General features: G+C 43.2%; 2 protein-coding genes across 4 annotated transcripts in view; both read right to left on the bottom strand.

The window, feature by feature from the left end:
* Nucleotides 1-3,319: 3,319 nt before the first annotated feature.
* LOC121233606 (endogenous retrovirus group V member 2 Env polyprotein-like) lies at nt 3,320-5,567 on the bottom strand. Its single transcript, XM_041126931.1, has 2 exons — nt 5,129-5,567; nt 3,320-3,953 (listed from the first exon to the last, which is right to left on the bottom strand). The coding sequence occupies exons 1-2, from the start codon at nt 5,495-5,497 to the stop codon at nt 3,360-3,362; spliced, it is 963 nt and encodes a 320-aa protein (XP_040982865.1). The 5' UTR covers nt 5,498-5,567; the 3' UTR covers nt 3,320-3,359.
* An 11,447-nt stretch (nt 5,568-17,014) lies between these two features.
* Nucleotides 17,015-20,132, bottom strand: part of CDS1 (CDP-diacylglycerol synthase 1) — a 67,181-nt gene continuing 64,063 nt past the window's right edge. For all 3 annotated transcript variants that reach the window (XM_030021525.2, XM_030021535.2, XM_030021516.2), the window contains exon 13: nt 17,015-19,746. In XM_030021525.2, the coding sequence (XP_029877385.1) occupies nt 19,617-19,746 (130 nt within the window). In that variant the 3' untranslated portion in view covers nt 17,015-19,616. The remainder of the gene's footprint in view (nt 19,747-20,132) is intronic.

Below are 20,132 nucleotides of genomic sequence, written 5' to 3'. Positions count from 1 at the left end.
AGGGGTCTTTTTTTTTTTTTCCCATCAGGGCAAACATAATCTAAGATTGCCTCAGCTAAAGGGCTGTAACTCTTTTCAGCACTGAGCAGCAGGAGGCTGCATCTCTCAGCATCTCTTTTAAGGCCACCCTTGGTCATGCAGTCCCAGCCCTCAGCATTTCCATGTCCCCTGACAGGGGAGAGTCCTATGTCTGCCTGAAAGCCAGTGTTCTGCAGAGCTGGCTTACACCCAGAGTAGTCTCCCTGGTGTTCCCTGATGTTCACCAGCTGCTTGCTTTCTGGCTACTGACACCTCAGGAGGCTTCAGTGCAATAAATCATCTTTTCTGTGACCATAACCACTTCACCTACTAGAAATATGAATTTTGTCATATCCTGATGACCATGCTGCTAGCCAGGCAGGGAGGTGCTCTCTGCAAGGGGTCAGTGCTCTGCAGCATGTGTCTCTGCAGAGCCAGTCCTTCCAGGTGTGTCCATTTGCAAGGAGGCTGGAGGTGGAGGCTGAAGGGAGGACGTGGAGGAGGAGGAGGAAAATAAATGGGTGGCTAGAAGCATGGCAGGACATAGTATTGCTTTTGTCAGTCACTGCAGGACTTACCTGCAGAGGTACTAATTTGTGCCTTGTAAAAATCACAGGGGATATTAGTAGAAGGGCTTTGGTTCCTGAAATCTTCACACTTACATTAGCAACCTCTGCATTTAATCCGAGTGAAGTCAAATATGTCCTTTTCCTGAAGAGCTCAAGCATTTGGGATTACAGACTTCATAAACATCCCTCTGTGTGAACACAAGCAGTTGTATGAGAAACTAGCCACTGAAGCCCTGGTACAGTCACAGCAAAGGTGTTGGTTTTACTGTGCCCAGCAGGGCTCCCCCTCACAGCTCTGGCCCTCTTGCTGCAGTGTCTTTCACCGAAGCTGCTTTCATGGTCCAGGCTTGCCCATTCTTTTTCCAAATTGTGACTGCCTTACTATTTTTGATGAGTTGGCAGTCTTGTCCTATCTAGTCATAGAATCATAGAATCATTTAGGCTGGAAAAGAACTTTAAGATCATCAAGTCCAACTGTTAAGCTAACACTGCCAAGTCAACTGCTAAACCACGTCCCAGGTCCTTTTCTGCCAGGCAGCTTTTCCAGCCACTCTTCCCCAAGAGTGTATGGGGTTGTTGTAACCCAAGTACAGGACCTAGCGCTTAGCCTCCTTGAACCTCTGTTGTGGTTTAACCCCAGCCAGCAACGAAGCACCAGGCAGCCGCTCACTCACTCCTCCCCCTGCAGTGGGATGGGGGAAAGAATTGGAAAAAAACCTAAAACTCGTGGGTTGAGATAAGAACAGTTTAATAAAACAGAAAGGAAGAACCTAATAATGATAATAATAGCAATAATAATATAACAATAATAATAATAAAAGGATTGAAATATACAAGTGATGCACGATGCAATTGCTCACCGCTTGCCAACCAATGCCCAGTTAGTTCCTGAGAGGCAATTCCCCCACCCCTTCCAACCAGTTTATATACTAGATGTGACATCACATGGTATGGATTATCCCTTTGGCCAGTTTGGGTCAGCTGCCCTGGCTGTGTCCCCTCCCAACTTCTTGTGCCCCTCCAGTCTTCTTGCTGGCGGGCATGAGAAGCTGAAAAGGCCTTGATTTAGTCTAAACACTACTTAGCAACAACTGAAAACATCAGTGTGTTATCAACATTCTTCTCATACTGAAGCCAAAACATAGCACTATACCAGCTACCAGAAAGAAAGTTAATTCTATCCCAGCCAAAACCAGGACAACCTCATACAATTGGCCTCGGCCCATTGATCCAGCCTGTCCAGATCCTACCCTCAAGCAGATCAACCCTGCCTCCCATCTTGGTGTCATCTGCAAACTTACTGAGGGTGCCCTTGATCCCCTCGTCCAGATCATTGATAAAGATATTAAACAGAACTGGCCCCAATAGTGAGCCCTGGGGAACACCACTTGTGACAGGCCACCAACTGGATTTAACTCCATTCACCCCAACCCTTTGGGCCTGGCCATCTGTCACATCCCAGTTTCTCAGGATGATGACTCAGGTTTGCTGATTCTCAAATCAGGATTGAGGTGAAACGACACCAGGGATCCTTTAACTCACAAAACTCGATTTTTATTTGCTCGCAACAAGAATTGGCATGCTCACCACCGAAATTGGTATGCTCACAACAAAAATTGGCATGAAACCATGTCAGTAAACTGTGTAACATGTGCTAATAATACATCACCAAACATATACTACAGGCCTTGCTTATTTGGCGATAAGTTCAGGGAAGACAATAAGGAGACCCCTTCCCATTGAGTCACAAGGTTCAGAGTGGACCTCCTTGCTTTCTAGACTCCCTCTCAGAGAAGGGCCTAGGGGTGGCTGGATCCACTCAGTCCCAGACTTGGTCAATGGTTTATGTCTAAAGGGATGAGGTGTAGGGATTACGGAAGAGGAGGGAGAGAGGTATTTTGGCAGTCCTGGATCTAGCGTTGGTTCAGTCAGCCAAGGGGTCCAGTTCCAGTGGGCTGGCACCCAAGGGGCTTCAGTTTGTGTCCTTTTATCACCCTTGCCCCTCCTTCGGGCGGGCACTCGAACTCATTAGGCTAATCAGGTAGCCTTTGGGCCGTGGGCTTGGGGGTCGTTTGGGGTGTTGATTCAAAGAAACTAACACAATAGTTTGATTAACTATTGAGTAGGTATTCTTTATTGGCAGCGCTGGATGCACGGGGGATCGTTCCACCTATCGTGCATACCGTCGGGTCTAATTGTGCAGGTTAAGTACAGGTTCTACATACATATTCACTAGATTTCTGAGAAATGTTATACATATTCATTAGTTTTCCGGGAAACTATTAACATATGCAAATGTCCTTTATGCAGGCGCATTGAAGGTCTCTGGTGGTCTTCAAGAGTTTTCTGGTGGTCTTCCATAGTCTTCCTCACTTGTCCGCTATTTGACACTCCTCAGGTGATTCTGCGCAGTATGGTCCTTTACATGTTTTGATACATCACTACTTGTTAGTGCTAAGCTAAATTATCTACAAGGACGGGAACAAAGGCAGGAGTTCTTCTCTTTTCCGGCCCTACCTATTCAAGCAAGGCCTCTACTTGTGTCTTCTTAGCAAGATCGTAAATTCATCAAACATTTAATTAAGTTTTGTGATCACTCATGGTTCCTTCTTGCTCATCATTCCCAAGTACCAGTCTCTGACAGGCTTAATCCTTGACAAACACCAGTCCTTGGTATGTAAAGTTACAGAGAGACAATCATTAAGCAATAAGTAGTTTGTTCTCTATATCAATCACCCCCTTTTCTTTAAACCTTTGCAAATTCTTTTGCAACTATAGGATTCCACTACTTCCGAGAGACCGTGTAAAGTATTTTCCGGTTTCTACTTGATGTCTGATTTTATTTCGTTTCCAACTTTCGTAATTTCCTACCATGCTCTGACAACACCACACAAAACACTTAAGCATAATGCAGACCATCATTCCTAAAGTCATTAAAATTATAACCATAATAAAAATTTGCTTTAGCCACCTGAAATTTGGCAGCCAGGATGTTAGTTTGTCCCACAATTCTTTAAATCCCCATGGGAGGTCATCCTTTGTTACCTCATGTAGTATTTTGCTCTGTTTCCAAATTTCTTTTAAGTCAGTGGAGATTCTTCCACTTTGATCTATATACATGCAACAACTTGTATTTATAACTGTGCATACTCCACCCTGAGAGGTCAATAATAGATCTAATGCCATTCTATTTTGTTGTACAATTTGAGATAAACTGGATATTTCTAATTGTTGGGCTCTTATTGCATCAATTGTTCTATTCTCAAGGTTTTCTATTACTGCCGAAATGTTAACTATGGCTTTTTCTAACTCACTTACTCCCAACCATGGAAGAAACCATCGGACAAAACTATGAAAGGCAGTAGGCCTCCTTACTAGAGGATTCTCAACATCTCGTCTAATCTTTCGAAAGTGTGTTCGCACCCATCCTTTTGGTGGAGAACTGTGTATAGTCATATTCGGAACCACGGCTCCCAAAGTACATGTTCCCATCCAATTCTTTGGTAAAACTTTCCGGGCAGTGTCATTGCATAGCCAGTACCATCCTTTTCCTTCCGGCACTGGCCATGCTGTAGTATTAACAGAAGTTGATGTTCCAATATCTATAGTTTTGTTACAATCTGTATGATTTCCTACATACGTCCCATTAACACAGTCAATTTTTCCAAGTCCTCTAGGTGGATTACATCTCTGTACACACGTACAATAAGGCTCCTGGCCTCAGGACTAGTTATTTCTAACTTCCGGACTTCATCATTGTCAGTATACCATGTGGTGTTTTCCCAAAGATCAGTCCAGGAGTGATTTCTTGGTATCGGAATACCAATTAGCGAGATTCCTTTTCCCCCATGTTCTGGCATGTGAGTACATATCCAACAGTCAGTTCTGTTCAGGATTTGGGAAACATTTTGGGCCAAGGAAAAATGTGAGTTCAAGTTCCATCGAGCTTCATTTGAACCGAGTAATAACTCTGTTACCATCATGATCTGGAGAATCGCAGACCCGTGGGTCCTGTAGGGATGACTGTCCATGGCCTCTCAGGTGCTCTCTTTACTCTTGAATAGTGAATCCAGGCCGGCTGTTCCTTGATCTTAATGGCAGTGAAGGTCGTCAGCAACACTTGATAGGGTCCGTCCCATTTCTCCTCCAGAGGTTGTCCTGAAAAAAATCTTTATATATACATAATTACCCGGTTTAAAGGGATGGATTGGTTGATCTAACCCTCTAGCCCTGGTTCCTAAAACTTGTTTATTTATATTTTCCAACTGTTTCTGGAGGGATATCATGTAGTCACACAAATACCCTGCACCTAGCTGGGTTAAATTTTCTCCTGTAAATTGAAATTGATATGGTTTCCCATACAATATTTCGAAGGGACTTAAATTTTCCTTTGTTTTTGGTTTCACTCTCATTCTGAGCAATGCCAGGGGAAGAGATTGGGGCCAAGTTAGATTAGTCTCTTGACCAATTTTTGCTATCTGTTGCTTAATTAAATGATTAATCTTTTCAACCTGCCCACTTGCTTGAGGTCTATATGGGGTATGTAACTGCCAGTCTATCCTTAAAGTTTGGCTCACCTGCTGTACTACTTTGGCACAAAAATGAGAACCTCGATCGGAAGATATTGTTGCTGGAATTCCAAAACGAAGAATGATTTCATTCAACAATATCTTAGTTACTTCTCTTGCTTTGTTTGTTCGGCAGGGGAAAGCCTCTGGCCAGCCTGAAAATGTGTCAGTCATGACTAACAAGTATCGGTACCCCCCTTTTCTTGGGAGTTCCGAAAAATCAATTTGCCACTGTTGTCCTGGATAATTTCCTTTGCCAATTATCCCCAACTTTACTTTATTCACCACATTAGGGTTATTATGTAAACAAATTTCACACTGTTGAGATATTTGTTTCACCATTGTATACAGATTGCGTCCTATTAATTTCTGATTTAAGTTTTTGTATAGGGCATCCGCTCCCCAATGCGTCTTATTACGTTCAGTTAAAACTGTTGTCCATATTAAATTGGATGGTATTACTATATGATTATCTGATAAATGAACTCATCCATCTGACTCTACTTTACCATCCAGATCTTCAATTAATTTTAGGTCTTCCTTTGAATAATTTGGTTTCTGATTTGTACTTACAGTTTGGATTTTACCGTCTGATATTAAGGATAATGTCTGTGCTTCCGCTTCTTCCGCCACCTGCCTAGCCTCATAATCTGCTAGTTGATTTCCAATTTCTGAATCTGTGTTTCCTTTCCGGTGTCCTCGACAATGCATGATAGCTACCTTTTCTGGTTGCTTCACGGCTTCTAATAGTTTTAAGATTTCTTCTGCATGTTTTACTTGCTTTCCTTGAGCAGTTAGCAATCCTCATTCCTTCCAAATTGCACTGTGAGCGTGAACTACTCCAAATGCATATTTAGAATCTGTCCAAATGTTTATCCTTTTCCCTTTTGCCAATTCCAATGCTCAGGTAAGGGCAATTATCTCCGCCTTTTGGGCTGAAGATCCGGAAGGCAATGACTTAGATTCGCTTACCTGTTGGGTGGTTGTGATTGCATATCCTGCTTTACGTTGTCCCTGTTTTATAAAACTACTCCCGTCGGTATACCAGGAGTTTTCAGCATCCTCCAGAGGTTCTTCTTTGAGGTCTGGTCAACTGGAATATATAGCTTCTACTGTTTCTATGCAGTCATGTGTCACTGGTTCATCCAAAGTTCCACTAAGAAAAGAGGCTGGATTGACAATGTTAGTAACTACAATTTCTACATCATCTTGTTCTACTAATACTGCTTGGTACTTTAAGAATCTCTGGGGCGAGAGCCAATGGCTTCCTTTTTGTTCCAAAACCACTGAAACTGTATGGGAGACTAACACTGTTATTTTCTGTCCCATGGTAAACTTTCGGGCCTCTTGAATATTGATAACAACTGCTGCAACAGCTCGAAGGCAGCCAGGCCATCCTTTGCTCACCTCGTCCAGTTGTTTGGAGAAATAAGCTACTGCTCATTTATAGGGACCAAGTCTTTGTGCTAGTACTTCTAAAGCTATTACTTGTCTCTCATGAAAAAACAGCCAAAACGGTTTTGAAACATCTGGCAGTCCCAGAGCAGGAGCTCTCATTAGTTCTCGTTTGAGTTGCTTAAATGCGTTTCGTGCTTCTCCAGTCCAAGTTACTTTTGACTGGTCTTTCTTTATCAATTCATATAATGGCTTTACCAATAATCCGTAATTATATATCCAAAGGCGACACCAACCTGTCATTCCCAGAAAGGTCTGCAGCTCTTTTACCGTTTGGGGCTCCGGGGTTCGGCAAATGGCTTCTTTTCGCTTGGTCCCAAGCTCCCGTTGTCCTCCTGAGATTTCAAGTCCCAGGTAGGTCACACGCTGTCGAACCAGCTGGGCTTTCTGTTGAGAGACTCGATATCCACTTAAACCCAAAAAATTAAGAAGATTGACAGTCCATCGAATACAACTTTTCCTGGTTTCAGTAGCTTTTAAGAGATCGTCCACATATTGTAACAAGACTCCTTCATTGTCTGGAGGTACCCAAGTTTCAAGCTCTTTTGCCAATTGATTTCCAAAGATAGTGGGGCTATTCTTAAAGCCTTGAGGTAATACTGTCCATGTTAGCTGAGTTCTTCTTCCGGACTCAGGATTTTCCCATTCAAAAGCAAACAAATTCTGACTTTCTGCGGCTAAGGTCAGGCAGAAGAAGGCATCCTTCAAATCCAGCACGGTAAACCAAACTTGGTTATCTTTTAGTTTTGTTAACAAAGTATATGGATTTGCGACTACTGGATGTATATCTTCAGTAATCTTATTTATGGCTCTCAGATCTTGGACCAACCTATAGCTTTTCCCGTCTGCCTTTTTAATTGGCAGTATAGGTGTATTATATTCTGATTCACACTCAATCAATACTCCATATTGTAGAAACTTGTCAATTATTTCCTTGATCCCCTTCCTATCATCTAGTTTCAGGAGATATTGCTTAACTTTGACAGGTTCTTCTCCTGGTCTCAGCTTAATTACTATAGGGGCTGCATTTTTAGCTTTTCCTGGAACCTCAGAGGCCCAGACTCCAGGATATACTTGATCAACAATTTCTGGAGGTACTTCAAATTTTGGTTCAGCTTGTATTAATGCCAAGCTTAAAATATTAATTAGCTGGTCTTCCTTGACTTTTAATTCCATTTTTCCTTTTTCAAAAACAATTTCTGCTTCCAATTGTTCTAGCGAATCATGGCCTAACAGGGATTTTGGAGATCCAGGCAAATACAGAAATTTATGTATTCCTATTTGTTTACCCAATTTATATTTAAGCGGTTTTAGGAAATAAGCCTTTTTCTGCTGGCCAGTAGCTCCCACTACAGTCACAAACTCGTCATCCTCCGGTATCAGCCTTTGATTTAACACTGAATAAGACGCCCCCGTATCTACAAGAAAATCCACCTCTTGTTCTGTTTTCCCTAGCTTAACTTTAACCAGTGGATCCACTAGGGTGGATTCCCCCGGTCCCCCTCATTGACCAGAGGTAACTTCGGCTACAACAGCTCGTGCTCCACTTAGCTTAGGACATTGTCCTTTCCAGTGGCCTATTTCTTTACAATAAGCACATTGATCCGATCTTAGGGGCTGGCGTGAGCCTCCCCTCCTTCCAATTCCCCGACCCCTCCCACGAAGGGAGTTGTCCTGCTTTCCCAGCGCAGCTACAGTAGCTGCAGCAATAGCTTTTCCCAATTTTCGTCTCTCATCCCCCTCTCTGTTCCGATACGTTCTCCAAGCTTCCTCTATCAATTTCTCTAAGTCCCTTGTCTCAGGCTCTTTCAGTTTCTGAAGCTTTCGCCTTATATCTTCTGAAGATTGTCCTAGAAACAAAGAGACTAACTGTTGTTTTCCTACTTCAGATAAGGGATCTAAGGTAGTAAATTTCTGCATAGCTGCTCTTAGTCGATCAAGAAACTCTGTGGGAGTTTCAGTCTGACCTTGTTTTACTGCATACAGACTTGACCAATTAACTGCTTTCGGTATCGCGTTTTCAATACCAATCTTTATCCATTCTTGATATTTTTTCAACAATCGGTAATCACTGTCATCATTAGGGTCCCAATTGGGGTCTGTTCTCGGTACATGATTATCTACCGTACCGGGTAAAACCCCAGCAGTTATTTGAATTTGGACCTGAGTCCGAGCAGTCTTTATTATTAATTGCTTTTCAGTTTCGGTTAAGGCATCTAACATCAAATCAATATCACTCCAATCTGGATCTTGATTTTTAACAATTAACTCAAATCTTTTAGCAACTCCCTCAGGATCATCCCGATATCCTGTTACCATTTCCCTCCATGAATCTAAATCATTCATTGTAAATGGCACTTTAATCCTCGTAGGACCGGTAGCTCCTACTGCCTGTCTTAAGGGAGCCTGGATTATTGGACTGACCTTACTCCGGGTGCGAGCTGTAATAGGAGTAGAACCTAAATCTCTCGTGCTCATACCTTCATCAGGTTCTTTCGCACCCGTATCGTCAGTAAAATTACCTTCTACGGGTGTTGGAGGTAGTAAGGGTGGTGAAAAACCAAAATCTTCTATTCTTTCCTCAGTTTCCTTTAATTTTACACATCTTTGTCCTATACTACATGCCGAACAACATCTCTTCATCTTCCCTGTAGTCCTTTTCTGCTCCTTTTCCATTGCTAACACAAGAGGATCTTGTGGGGCCAAATTAATACCACATTCTTTCTGCCATTCTGAATGATTTCTTAAAGTGAAAAACATATCTGCGTACATCACCTCATTCCATTTTCCTTCTCGTCTCAAAACCAACATCAATTGTAACAAAGTGTTATAATTCAATGTCCCATTAAAGGGCCATTTTTCATCACCGTCTAACTTATATAAAGGCCACCACTGATTGCAATATTTTATTAAAGTTTTCTTATCCACACTTCCACCTGGCGGTCCCCCTATCTCCTTCTAGTGATCCAAAATACAGCCTAAGGGGCTCTTTTTCAATATTCCACCACTTTGTTTGTGGTTGGAAAGGTAAAAATCTAAATGAGTAATATGGGAGGTAAACAATCTCAACTGTATACGTAGCCCGTTCCCTCTTGTCCCAGGGAGTCCAAACCTGACACTCAGGGCATTCAATATCCCCTCCACAATCTATTTGCAACCTCTGTTTGCACCACACACATTCCAGGACATATGAGGGCATACACGCATTTCCTGGATGTAAAAGACACCATTCAAATACCCACATTTATGCGATGCACCATACAGGGACTTTCTTACACCAACACCACAAAATGATTAAGATAATCAAACTTACAATTACAATGGTAACATATAAATTCAAGTTCCAAATCATCAATGAGTCACACTTCGTTCGTCTCCGACCGCACCCCTTGCGGAGTTACGAAACTGCGGATCAGAACTCCACACACGCTCCACAGCTGAGCTGCGCCTCATTTACTCAAACATTCAATCCGCAGTTTTAATTGTCTTATGTCGTTTCAATTTGCAGTCCAAAGACCAAAATCCGCAAACGATATCCGTAATTCAGTTCCAATAGCCATTTACCACATTCAGTAACCAAAAACGTCAAAATCAAATTCAAAGCATAAACAAAAGCACATGAGTGGGTACCAAACCTAAAGCACACAAAGCGTACAAAAGCATACAGAGTGTACCGTAACAAAAGCACCCAAACATATACCATACCAAATGTATACCAAGGGTGCTAGCTACCTGGTATACACCATCCTGCATAAGTTTACTTTTGTCTTATGACTTATGGATAGTTTTACAAATGACCGGTCCCAAAAATAAAATAAACATAAAAGAATAAAGAATACCTTTACTCCTTTAGATGGTGTCCTTGTCTGCTCCCGCAGTGATCCGATTGAGGCGAGGAGTCCCTCCGGGAAATCCCGGGGGTACCCTAGGGAGTCCTGTTCTCAGCGGGTCCTGCAGCCGAGCAGAGCAGGTCCCATCTGGGTCGCCAGATTGATTCAAAGAAACTAACACAATAGTTTGATTAACTATTGAGTAGGTATTCTTTATTGGCAGCGCTGGATGCACGGGGGATCGTTCCACCTATCGTGCATACCGTCGGGTCTAATTGTGCAGGTTAAGTACAGGTTCTACATACATATTCACTAGATTTCTGAGAAATGTTATACATATTCATTAGTTTCCCGGGAAACTATTAACATATGCAAATGTCCTTTATGCAGGCGCATTGAAGGTCTCTGGTGGTCTTCAAGAGTTTTCTGGTGGTCTTCCATAGTCTTCCTCACTTGTCCGCTATTTGACACTCCTCAGGTGATTCTGCGCAGTATGGTCCTTTACATGTTTTGATACATCACTGCTTGTTAGTGCTAAGCTAAATTATCTACAAGGACGGGAACAAAGGCAGGAGTTCTTATCTTTTCCGGCCCTACCTATTCAAGCAAGGCCTCTACTTGTGTCTTCTTAGCAAGATCGTAAATTCATCAAACATTTAATTAAGTTTTGTGATCACTCATGGTTCCTTCTTGCTCATCATTCCCAAGTACCAGTCTCTGACAGGCTTAATCCTTGACAAACACCAGTCCTTGGTATGTAAAGTTACAGAGAGACAATCATTAAGCAATAAGCAGTTTGTTCTCTATATCAGTGTAGCTTCCCCTTCCCTGCAGATGAGATCTTTCGACATACAGGGTGAGCTGCCCTGTTCAGCATATCAGAACAGCAGAACAGAACAGGGAGCTGTGCACCCTCCAGCACACCCTCCCCCTCCTGTTGCTGATGAGCGCTGATGGGCTTCTCACCTGTGGTTCCTTGCTAGGCAGAGGTCCTTGTTATGCAGAGTTCATCGTTAAGCAGAACCTGCCCCGCCACAACGTTTGAGACATTAACTCCTTCAGTCTCTCACACCATCCCGCCAGTTTTTTTACCCAGTGAAGAATGCACCTGTCCGGCCACGAGCAGAGAGTTTCTCCAGAATGCTGTGGTAAATGGTGTCAAAGGCTTTACTAAAGTCCAGGGAAACAACATCCACAGCCTTTCCCTCATCCAATCACATCCCTTCTCATCTAGTACCTTCCCCTTTGTGATGGCCTTTCACTACTTTCTCTTGTGTGTTCCTGTGAGAACATATTTAGCTAACTATCACAAGAGCATTCCAGATGCCTTTAGAAGGCCTTGAACAGAATAAACAAGAAGACAAAAATAAGATATCAATTAGAAGAACACAGGTGCGCATTCCACGATAGAGGGAACTTGGCACAAACAACCTCAATTCGGCAGTTTATCTTGACCAATTAGACTGAGACAAGTTTTGCATGTTTTAGTTAGTATAACCAATTATATCTTATGTTTATGCGCGTGTACAGTGTTGATATAACCAATCATTAAGTGTAACTAGGCGCATGGACAGTGCGTGAATAATGTGTGTAACCAATAGTAAAATAGCTAAACGCATGTACGGATGTAACGAATGTATAAAATGATGTCTGATGCTCTAGTAAAGGGTCTTCAACTATGATCATATTGATCTGTCGTTGAGTCCATGATTATGCTCCCGCATGTTCCCTTTCAAGTCATCCCTGCCCCAGACTGACTCTGTTGGGGTGATCCAGGCATCCCTTCTAGGCTGCGTGTTTAAACCTTCCTCTGATCATTCTGTTCCCTTGAAAAAACTCAGTCTGGTTGGTGTGTTTCTTGTAGTACCCTGCTTCAGCGTGGAGCGGCCACTCCAAATGAGCTGAGTAGAGCTCAGAGAAGGGTTATTTTGTGCATCCTGCGTATTCCTTTCTGCACCTAGAAACCAGGCGGCCTGCTCCAACTGCTGCAGCCGGAACAACCAAAACACAACAGAAAGCAAAAACCACGACGTGGCCTACCGACAGCGACCTTGTGATCCCACTAGCCCTCAAGAAAAAGGGCAGGAGAAGCAGTTATATGCCACCTACACCTTGCTTAAGCGTGGTTCCTTCTCCTTGCTGAGCTGTCCCAAATAACTTCTGCGTCGTGCCCGGGTGCTGGCAGCCCCCGCCGTGCTTGTGTCGCTTACAGATGCGGCGCCGCTGCCCTCCCGCGCCGTCACCGAGCCCGCTCTCCGGGAAGTGCGCCCGGCTGCAAGGCTTTTCCTCCCGTAAAGGCTCCTGCCTCGCCAGGCCGGAGCCAGAGCCGCAAGCCCAGCGTCGGTGCCCGAGGGCGGGGGGTCCCGGGGCGGGATGCGGCGGACAGCGGGGGGCCTCTAGTGGCACGCCTGGCCCTGCCAGCCGGCCCCAAGCCCAGGCATGATTTGGGTTCCTGCTGCTCTGCGTAGATACATGGTGAAATGCTTGTGGAAAAAGGAAAGGCTGTTTCTTTGGACTACGCGGTCTGCTTTGTTTGAAAGAGGGAAAAAAAGCCCGCCAAGTTCAATGGGAGGGATGGCCACGTATTGCGGAGGGAGGGCTGGCTGCAAACCTGTGCGGCTGGGTCCTCAAAGTGAGGCTGTTTGCGGGTGACACATGCTTGTTATTTAGCCTGACCCTATTAGGGATGTTTGAGTCTTACAAACTGAGCCTAAAAAGGGAGACCAATAGTTAGACAGGAAAAGGAAAGTCAGCAAAAAAAAAGGGCTGCACTCGGTCTGACCAAAGGTTGACCTGAGTGTCCCATGTCCAACACTGACCATAAGGAGATGGCAACAAAAGCATAAAGCCAGAGCAGGTATTTAGGATACTCCAAGTACTATTCTGGCCTCTCGTAATTTTCAGCTCATCCTAGGCCACATACCGGTGTTACCTATTCAACAAACCTCAGTGTTGTCCAAACTTGTCTCAAACCCATGTAAATATTATGCATCCAGAAGATCCTTTGGCAAGAAGTCCTAGAGGTTTTCTGTCAGTTGGCTGAGAAGATATCACCTCAACAGCCATTGTGCCTTGACTCACTGCCTTGCCACACAGCATGGAGACCCTGGTAGATGTCTGCTCAGCCCAAGACATCCCCTCTCACGCATCCCCTGCACCCCTCCAGGAGCCTCCCTATGTCGTGGGGCTCAGGGTCTCCTCCCCACCACAGTGCGTTGCCTTGTACAGAGGGGCAGAAGGCAGAAGAGGATGGGGCCTGCCTGCTGGTTACCTTGTGTTGCCACACATGCACTGAATGAACTCAGTGTTCAGGGTTTCACCCCAGTCCTGGCAAGGACTTGATCTGGAGTGGCAGCGCCCCCCCCCCCCCCCCCCCCCGCCATCTTCTGCTTATGTGTTTCTCAGAGTGGGTCTCTCTGGCTGTGTTCAAGATAAACACGTTTTTCTCCTCCAGTATGTGAAAACCAAGTTAATTTGCCTGGTGTATGCGATGAGCTCGCTGGGTGCAATGCTTCCAGAAAAAGTAGGGTTTTTATGCTCCTTGACTAGAAGCCTGAGGTCCAGCCAGGTTTAGAACCCAGTCACTTACCCAGGTGAGGGCTTAGGAAGACATGAGGGAAGGCTTAGGAGATATACTGAGGGAAAGCCCCAACTTCTCCAGTGACCCAGCACAGACGGGCAGCTCACAAGCAGACCCGCGCTGACACAAGGCTTCTGCAAGACAGACTATGAGCAGGATCAGGCCTCCCTTGCCAGGCTGTATATGTTCTGGGGCAGGTGTCTGAGAAAACCAGACAGCAGGCAGGACGCTGTCTGCTGGGCTCAGGTATAAATCAGGTGGATTGCAATATGGTATATGCGATATCTTAAAGCACCACTAGTGCCAGTTGTGCAGGGGTTGAAAGTTAGCCTGTCCTGCAGGTGTACAAAGAAAAGGTTGTGCACAATTAGATTAAAGGCAGACATGTTGGTTTTTCACATTGATTTTCTTCTTCAAAATAAATATGAGTCAACTGTCCAGAGGCTTGCCTGCATCTTAGCTGCTGCAGGAAGAAAGGACCTGGCCTGTTGTTTTACAGCACTTTCATCTGAATTTGAAGTCAGAAACTTGTTTCGGTGCAGCTGGACATAGCACAGCACGGAGTCTAGCAGAGCTTGCTTCTCACTATCTCGGGATAGCCTACATTTGGCCGGTATGATAGTTTGTCACACCAGAAGCAAGGTCAAAGTACGAAGAGCTACACATGCCCTTCAAGTACATACAAACGCCAATGATTAGCCACAGTTAGTTGATATAAGCTACTATTGGGCAATTAGAGCTCTCGCTATGCTTTCTTTAGAGGTGTGCACAATTCCTGCCAGATAGATAGCACAAGTATTTAATTTCTTGTGATCAAAGAGCAGGGTCCTAACAGCAGAAGTAAAAACCTATCCTCTTGCTCTTAAAGCTGCACATGAGATATTAGCTCAAAACTTGATTGCCTGGTCACTTGGCATGGGAGAAACCACCGCTTGAGGAAGCAAACAGCTGCTATTGCACCTTGACTTAGGCAAGTGCGAGTGAACTGGTGGCACTTAAATGGGGCTGAAGCTTTATGCCTTGACTTCCCTATGAGAAGGGAGTCATATTCACTTGCAAAAGATATGTCTGTGCTAATGAAATCCGAATAATACCAGTCTTTCTCACCTGTTCCTTTAGAGATGAACACATGTCCCTGTAATTCACAGAACAAGCATCATTATTGGGAAGTCGGTGCAATACGTATGCAATGAAGAAATCATAACGTCTGTAGTATTCCATGGTACATTAATGGTTGGACTTGAGAATCTTAAGGGTCTTTTCCAACCTAAGTGATTCTATGATTCTATGTTTATGAGTGATACATTACCGCCTGTTTCTGGAATCCTGTCAGATACAGGACTTACGTCTAAGTTTATGCTATTTGAAATTGCTAAATCATGGAATTGACTATCCATTTTATAATTGAGAAACTATTTGCAAGAGAAAGAGCAATTGTACCTTAGCTATGTGCAGATTCTAGTACAAGCTGGACAAAGGGACTCTGCACAGTGTGGCTTAAATGTTATGTAGGACAACTGAAGTCAACATTTAAAAAAAAAAGTTACTAATTCCCTCTGCTGCAACTGCACAAACAAGGATTACTTTGGCTGTCAGGCCCGTCCACTGCTATGCTAGTATCCCTGAAAGCAGCTCCTTCCAACTGCCTCAGCAAACACGCCTTGAAAGTGTTCTGTCTGTTGGAAGTAAAAATTTCCATTTTCTGTGCAAGTAACAGTCCAAGACATTGTCTAGCAAGAGAAAACCCACCACTAACTTTCCCCTTCCTTTCCTCAGAAGAGCATCAGGATGTGGATGCAGACCACGGGAAAGCTCCCTCTGTGCTTCTCCAGTAGTTTTCTAAAGTCTGAGGAGGTGCACAGCACAGACATGATTTGCTAATTGTGAGTGTTTAACAGATGTTGCAGTCTTCTTTATAACTCAGAAATGAGATGCATTTGTTACCTGGTTGGTTTGAGGCTGCAGGAGGTGAAGGGCCTCAGATCCAACGCTTAAAACGGAAGGAACAGGAAAGCAGGGGAGAGGCAGCTGCCAGCTGCTGCCCCATCGTGCATGGTGAATACTGACAGGCCTGTGCCAGCAGCTCCAGGAATAACGAATGGGAAGTGGTGTTCCAAAATAAGACACTTTCACAACCCCTGTCACCAAGAAAACTGAAAGATTACTCATGTTTCCAGAGGCAGAATGTGCCAGGGTGGGAAGAGGAGTCACTAGGTTCTCCCTGAGCAGGAGCTTTAATCTTGGTGTTGCCGCACCCTCCCCTCTCTGCCATTTCTTTGCAGATACCTGGAGTGGAAGCAAGAGGGACCAGTGGCGGCCGGGAGCAGCAGTACTGTCCTTGTGACACAGTGGGGGCCCAGACACCAGGGAAAGTCCCGCCTGGTCATCTCAGGAAGCGTCCCTACAAATGGAGCTCGCCCGTTGAGCAAGCGCCACGCTCACCGCAGCGCTTCCAGTTGTTCCGTCTAGCCCAAGTGAGTGACCTCTCTTATTGGTTGTAAACCACGGGGAGAACCAAGAGAGCCGAGATCAGGCCTTGATGCCTGTGGCAGCCTCTTCTAGCTTCTCACTGGTGTGCTGTAGAGGCTGTGGGCAGCAGCCACAAAAGTAGCAGCTTCCTACTTGGAGGGAAGTAACCGCAGAGGGTAATGAAAGCAGCGCTTTTCCATTCTGTCAGCTCCAGGTAACTGCAGTAGCCACACTGCATTGCACACTGTGCCCCAACCACCTGGGGGAAAGCACACAATGTTGAAGTGAGCACCTTTTGGAAAAGATTAGAAGTTTGCATGTCTTTGGAGATGAGGCACGTCATACAAGTTGCTTGCAGCAACAGTCAAGGATGGCCTGAATTCTTGAGGGGCAAAAGGTAGGAAATCAATAGCAGGCTTTCTATTAAGAACACAACTTTAAGGAATAATATAAAGGAATATAAATTCTTGTTAAGAAATCTATACCCACTGTGCATGCTATAGGAAATACAAGACAGGGGGACTTCTGTCCTAGTTTTACTTTATTTTTTTTTTTTTTTACAACACCTGCTTCAATGAAAGATTGAAACAGTCAAACTAAAACAGACATTATATGCTCATACCATTTACAATATTTACATAATATACATTTTTTTTTTTGCTCAACAGGTAATTATAGTGCAAGTGAAAAGAATCACTGGTGTAAAAAGTTAAACTTTCCTGCTTGAACTAACAAGTGGGGTAAATGCACTTCACAGTAAGCAAGCGTAGTTGTCACTTCACAGTGACAGGTCCTGCTGAGCTTTATTTACACCAAGCCTAAGCCAGAAAATCGATGAGTGAGTTCACAAGTGATCCCTTCTTCATTCTAACATCGAACATCAGAATCGCAGTGTTGAACTTTCTATTGTGCAAATAGATAGCAACTAATTTCAAATGCTGTTGTATTAAATGCTAAAATATATTTTAACTTCCTTATTATACATGCTATAAAATTACACTAAAAAGTTCAAGTTTCCAAAGTAACAATTAGCTTTTTATATATATATATATATATAGTCTATATATAACTTTTTAATTTTTTTTTTTTAAATACCCAGGATAAAGATATACCAGCTTCAGTATAGCTGTGGTTTTTCATAAGCATCTACCAAAGTACTGTACATAACCAAAGCCTCATCTAAAACTTAGTTTTCCAGGTATGCTACTTTGGTCACCCTTTCGTTCTCCCTTCCCTTCTTTTTAAAGTGCCTTTCCACATGTACTACTCCCTGGCTGTGCTACCTTTTAACCTCAGGCTATGCTGCCCTTCTGGCAGAAGGGCTGAAATTCAGTCCCCTCCAATTAATGAGCCAAGTCACTTGGCCAGACGGACAAGCAGCTGGCGATGCTTTTCACCTCTTGTAGTGTTCCTTCAATAGAGTACTGCAATCTCCAGGTCAGACATAATTTAAGTCTGTCAAATACTTGACATGAACAGGAACTACTTTAGACCCGGATTTCGTTTCATAGCCATGTACAGGGGTGCTTTTCCATACACAAGCTGTACCCACGCTACTATGGCCTAAGTGCAAAACAGAGTGCACGGTGGTCTCAGCTGCATGGTGTTCAACAAAAAGCAGTCAAATTTTACAGATACACCTTATCACCCACCCTAGTTATTTTCTCCATGGTTTTATCCTCAAGTAGCACCAACCATTTAAAATTTTCACCTTTTATATATATATATATATATACACACACCCTTTAATATTTTATATATATATACACACACACAAATATATCTGGCATCGGTACGTTCACCACAGGAGAAACTTATTTACAATTAGTCAGAAAAATTAAATTGTATCAAGTTACAGTATACCAAAAAAAAATTGGCATTTGTGCTTTCTGTTTATACAGGAGTAATTTTTGTCATTTCAAAAAAAGTTTATATTTTTATTTGCATCAAGACGTCACATGATGAAAAAAGTTAGAAAACAGCTAGGATTGAGAATTACAGAGCATCAGCTTTCCTCATATGCCCCACTAAGTCTACAGAATAGCTGCTTTCTATAAAAATTCTCCATTCAAACACCTATGTGGTTACCCAAGCTTGCTTGAGGATCTTCTTAATAAATAATAACACAGAGCAGAAGAACCATGCATTCCGTCTTGCACTGTGCACATTCATGAGATAAAAGTTTCTGCCTTCACTGAGTAACACATCAATAAAACAGCAGTTAAACTTCACTTTTTACTCAGGACCTCAAAGTGCTTTTAAAAAGAATGAAATACCCCCATTCTACGTGGTAGTTAAGAGGCACAAGGAATAAGGCTTGAATTACTGTCTTCAGACACTGACCAGGCCGTGGAAACCCAGGGCTTAAACTCCAGATTCTCTCCAATCTGTTCACCGGGTTGGAGAATCCCATTTTCTCAGGTAATCTCTACTCTTGGATGTAGATGCTTGTTTATAATCCATAACATTAACGAAAAAAATAGTGGCTCCACAGCCCAAACAGCCCAGCTGTACTTCAGTAAAGGTAGTTCTCTCTTGAAAGCATGAAATAGTTTCATAAGAAAGCTGTTTGATTAAAAACAGAGCTACGTTTAACCTTCATAGCAACTTAGTAAATACAGGTAGTCTGATACAGCAGGCATAAGTAGCTCTTTGACTGGGCTAACAAGTATTTTCTGGGCAGTTGTAATTTCAGCACGGGGCTACATAAAAGTGACCACCTGCCTCATCTGTTTATGCTTCAGTAACCACTGGAGACCAAAAAAGTATTGCTAAGATATACAATATTAAATAACTCATTAAAAACTAAAGGTGAATTTTTATTTTTTTTTTTAAATACAAGGCCTGTCAGGCTGGGCGCTGAAGGCAGACTGCTGCCATCCACTTCAGGAACTAAAATATACAGCATGTGTACTGTTACTTTGCAAGCATTTTCATTGCTTTAGGAGTAAGAGATCTTCTGTGTCCTAATAGGGAGTCATTGCATTCACATTCATTTCAGGAAACATTAACCTCTGGCAGACCACAAACTACTCTTCCTTTAGCTATTACCTATGTGCATGTTTGCAATGCTTTTCCACAGACTTCTTGTAAATGGAGGTTTCTTCTAGTCCTCCGTTTTGACAAACTACCCTCTCAGAGATGGCTGCAGGATACCTTTTTCAACGAGGTGAGATTTCAGGGTTTTATACACGCTTAGTTGTTGCTCAGGCTGAAGTATCAACAGCTGTTTCAGTAATTTGCTGGGATTTGGACCCCTGTCAATGAAAAAAGAATATTTTTTTTTGTAAGCAGCAGCTCTAAAGAAACTTTTTGACAGCTTTCCATTTTCCTCTTGCTGCACAAACAATGCCTTCCCTTTTTGGGGGACACCAAGTTACAGATTTCTCCCAGTCTATCTCCTCAGGACGCATGGGTGAGCATTACTGGCAAAGCATACTCCTTAGCTCAATTTGAACAGAAACTAAAAAGCATTTCTTGTATTTGCTGTCAAATGGGGATATTAAGAAGGCTTATGACAAGTAAGATTCGCTGATTCATCCTTAATCACTGTAATCAACATTTTTCATCAACAGATCTTTTTTAGTTTAGTATCTGTTGCCAGATAAGTTGTGTACTATTGAACTAAATGGAAAGTTGTCTA

This window comes from Aquila chrysaetos, chromosome 1 (assembly GCF_900496995.4).
Source record: "Aquila chrysaetos chrysaetos chromosome 1, bAquChr1.4, whole genome shotgun sequence".
In the NCBI taxonomy this organism is placed as follows: domain Eukaryota; kingdom Metazoa; phylum Chordata; class Aves; order Accipitriformes; family Accipitridae; genus Aquila; species Aquila chrysaetos.
Note: the sequence above shows the minus strand (reverse complement) of the source record. Positions and strands in the feature narration are given on the sequence as shown.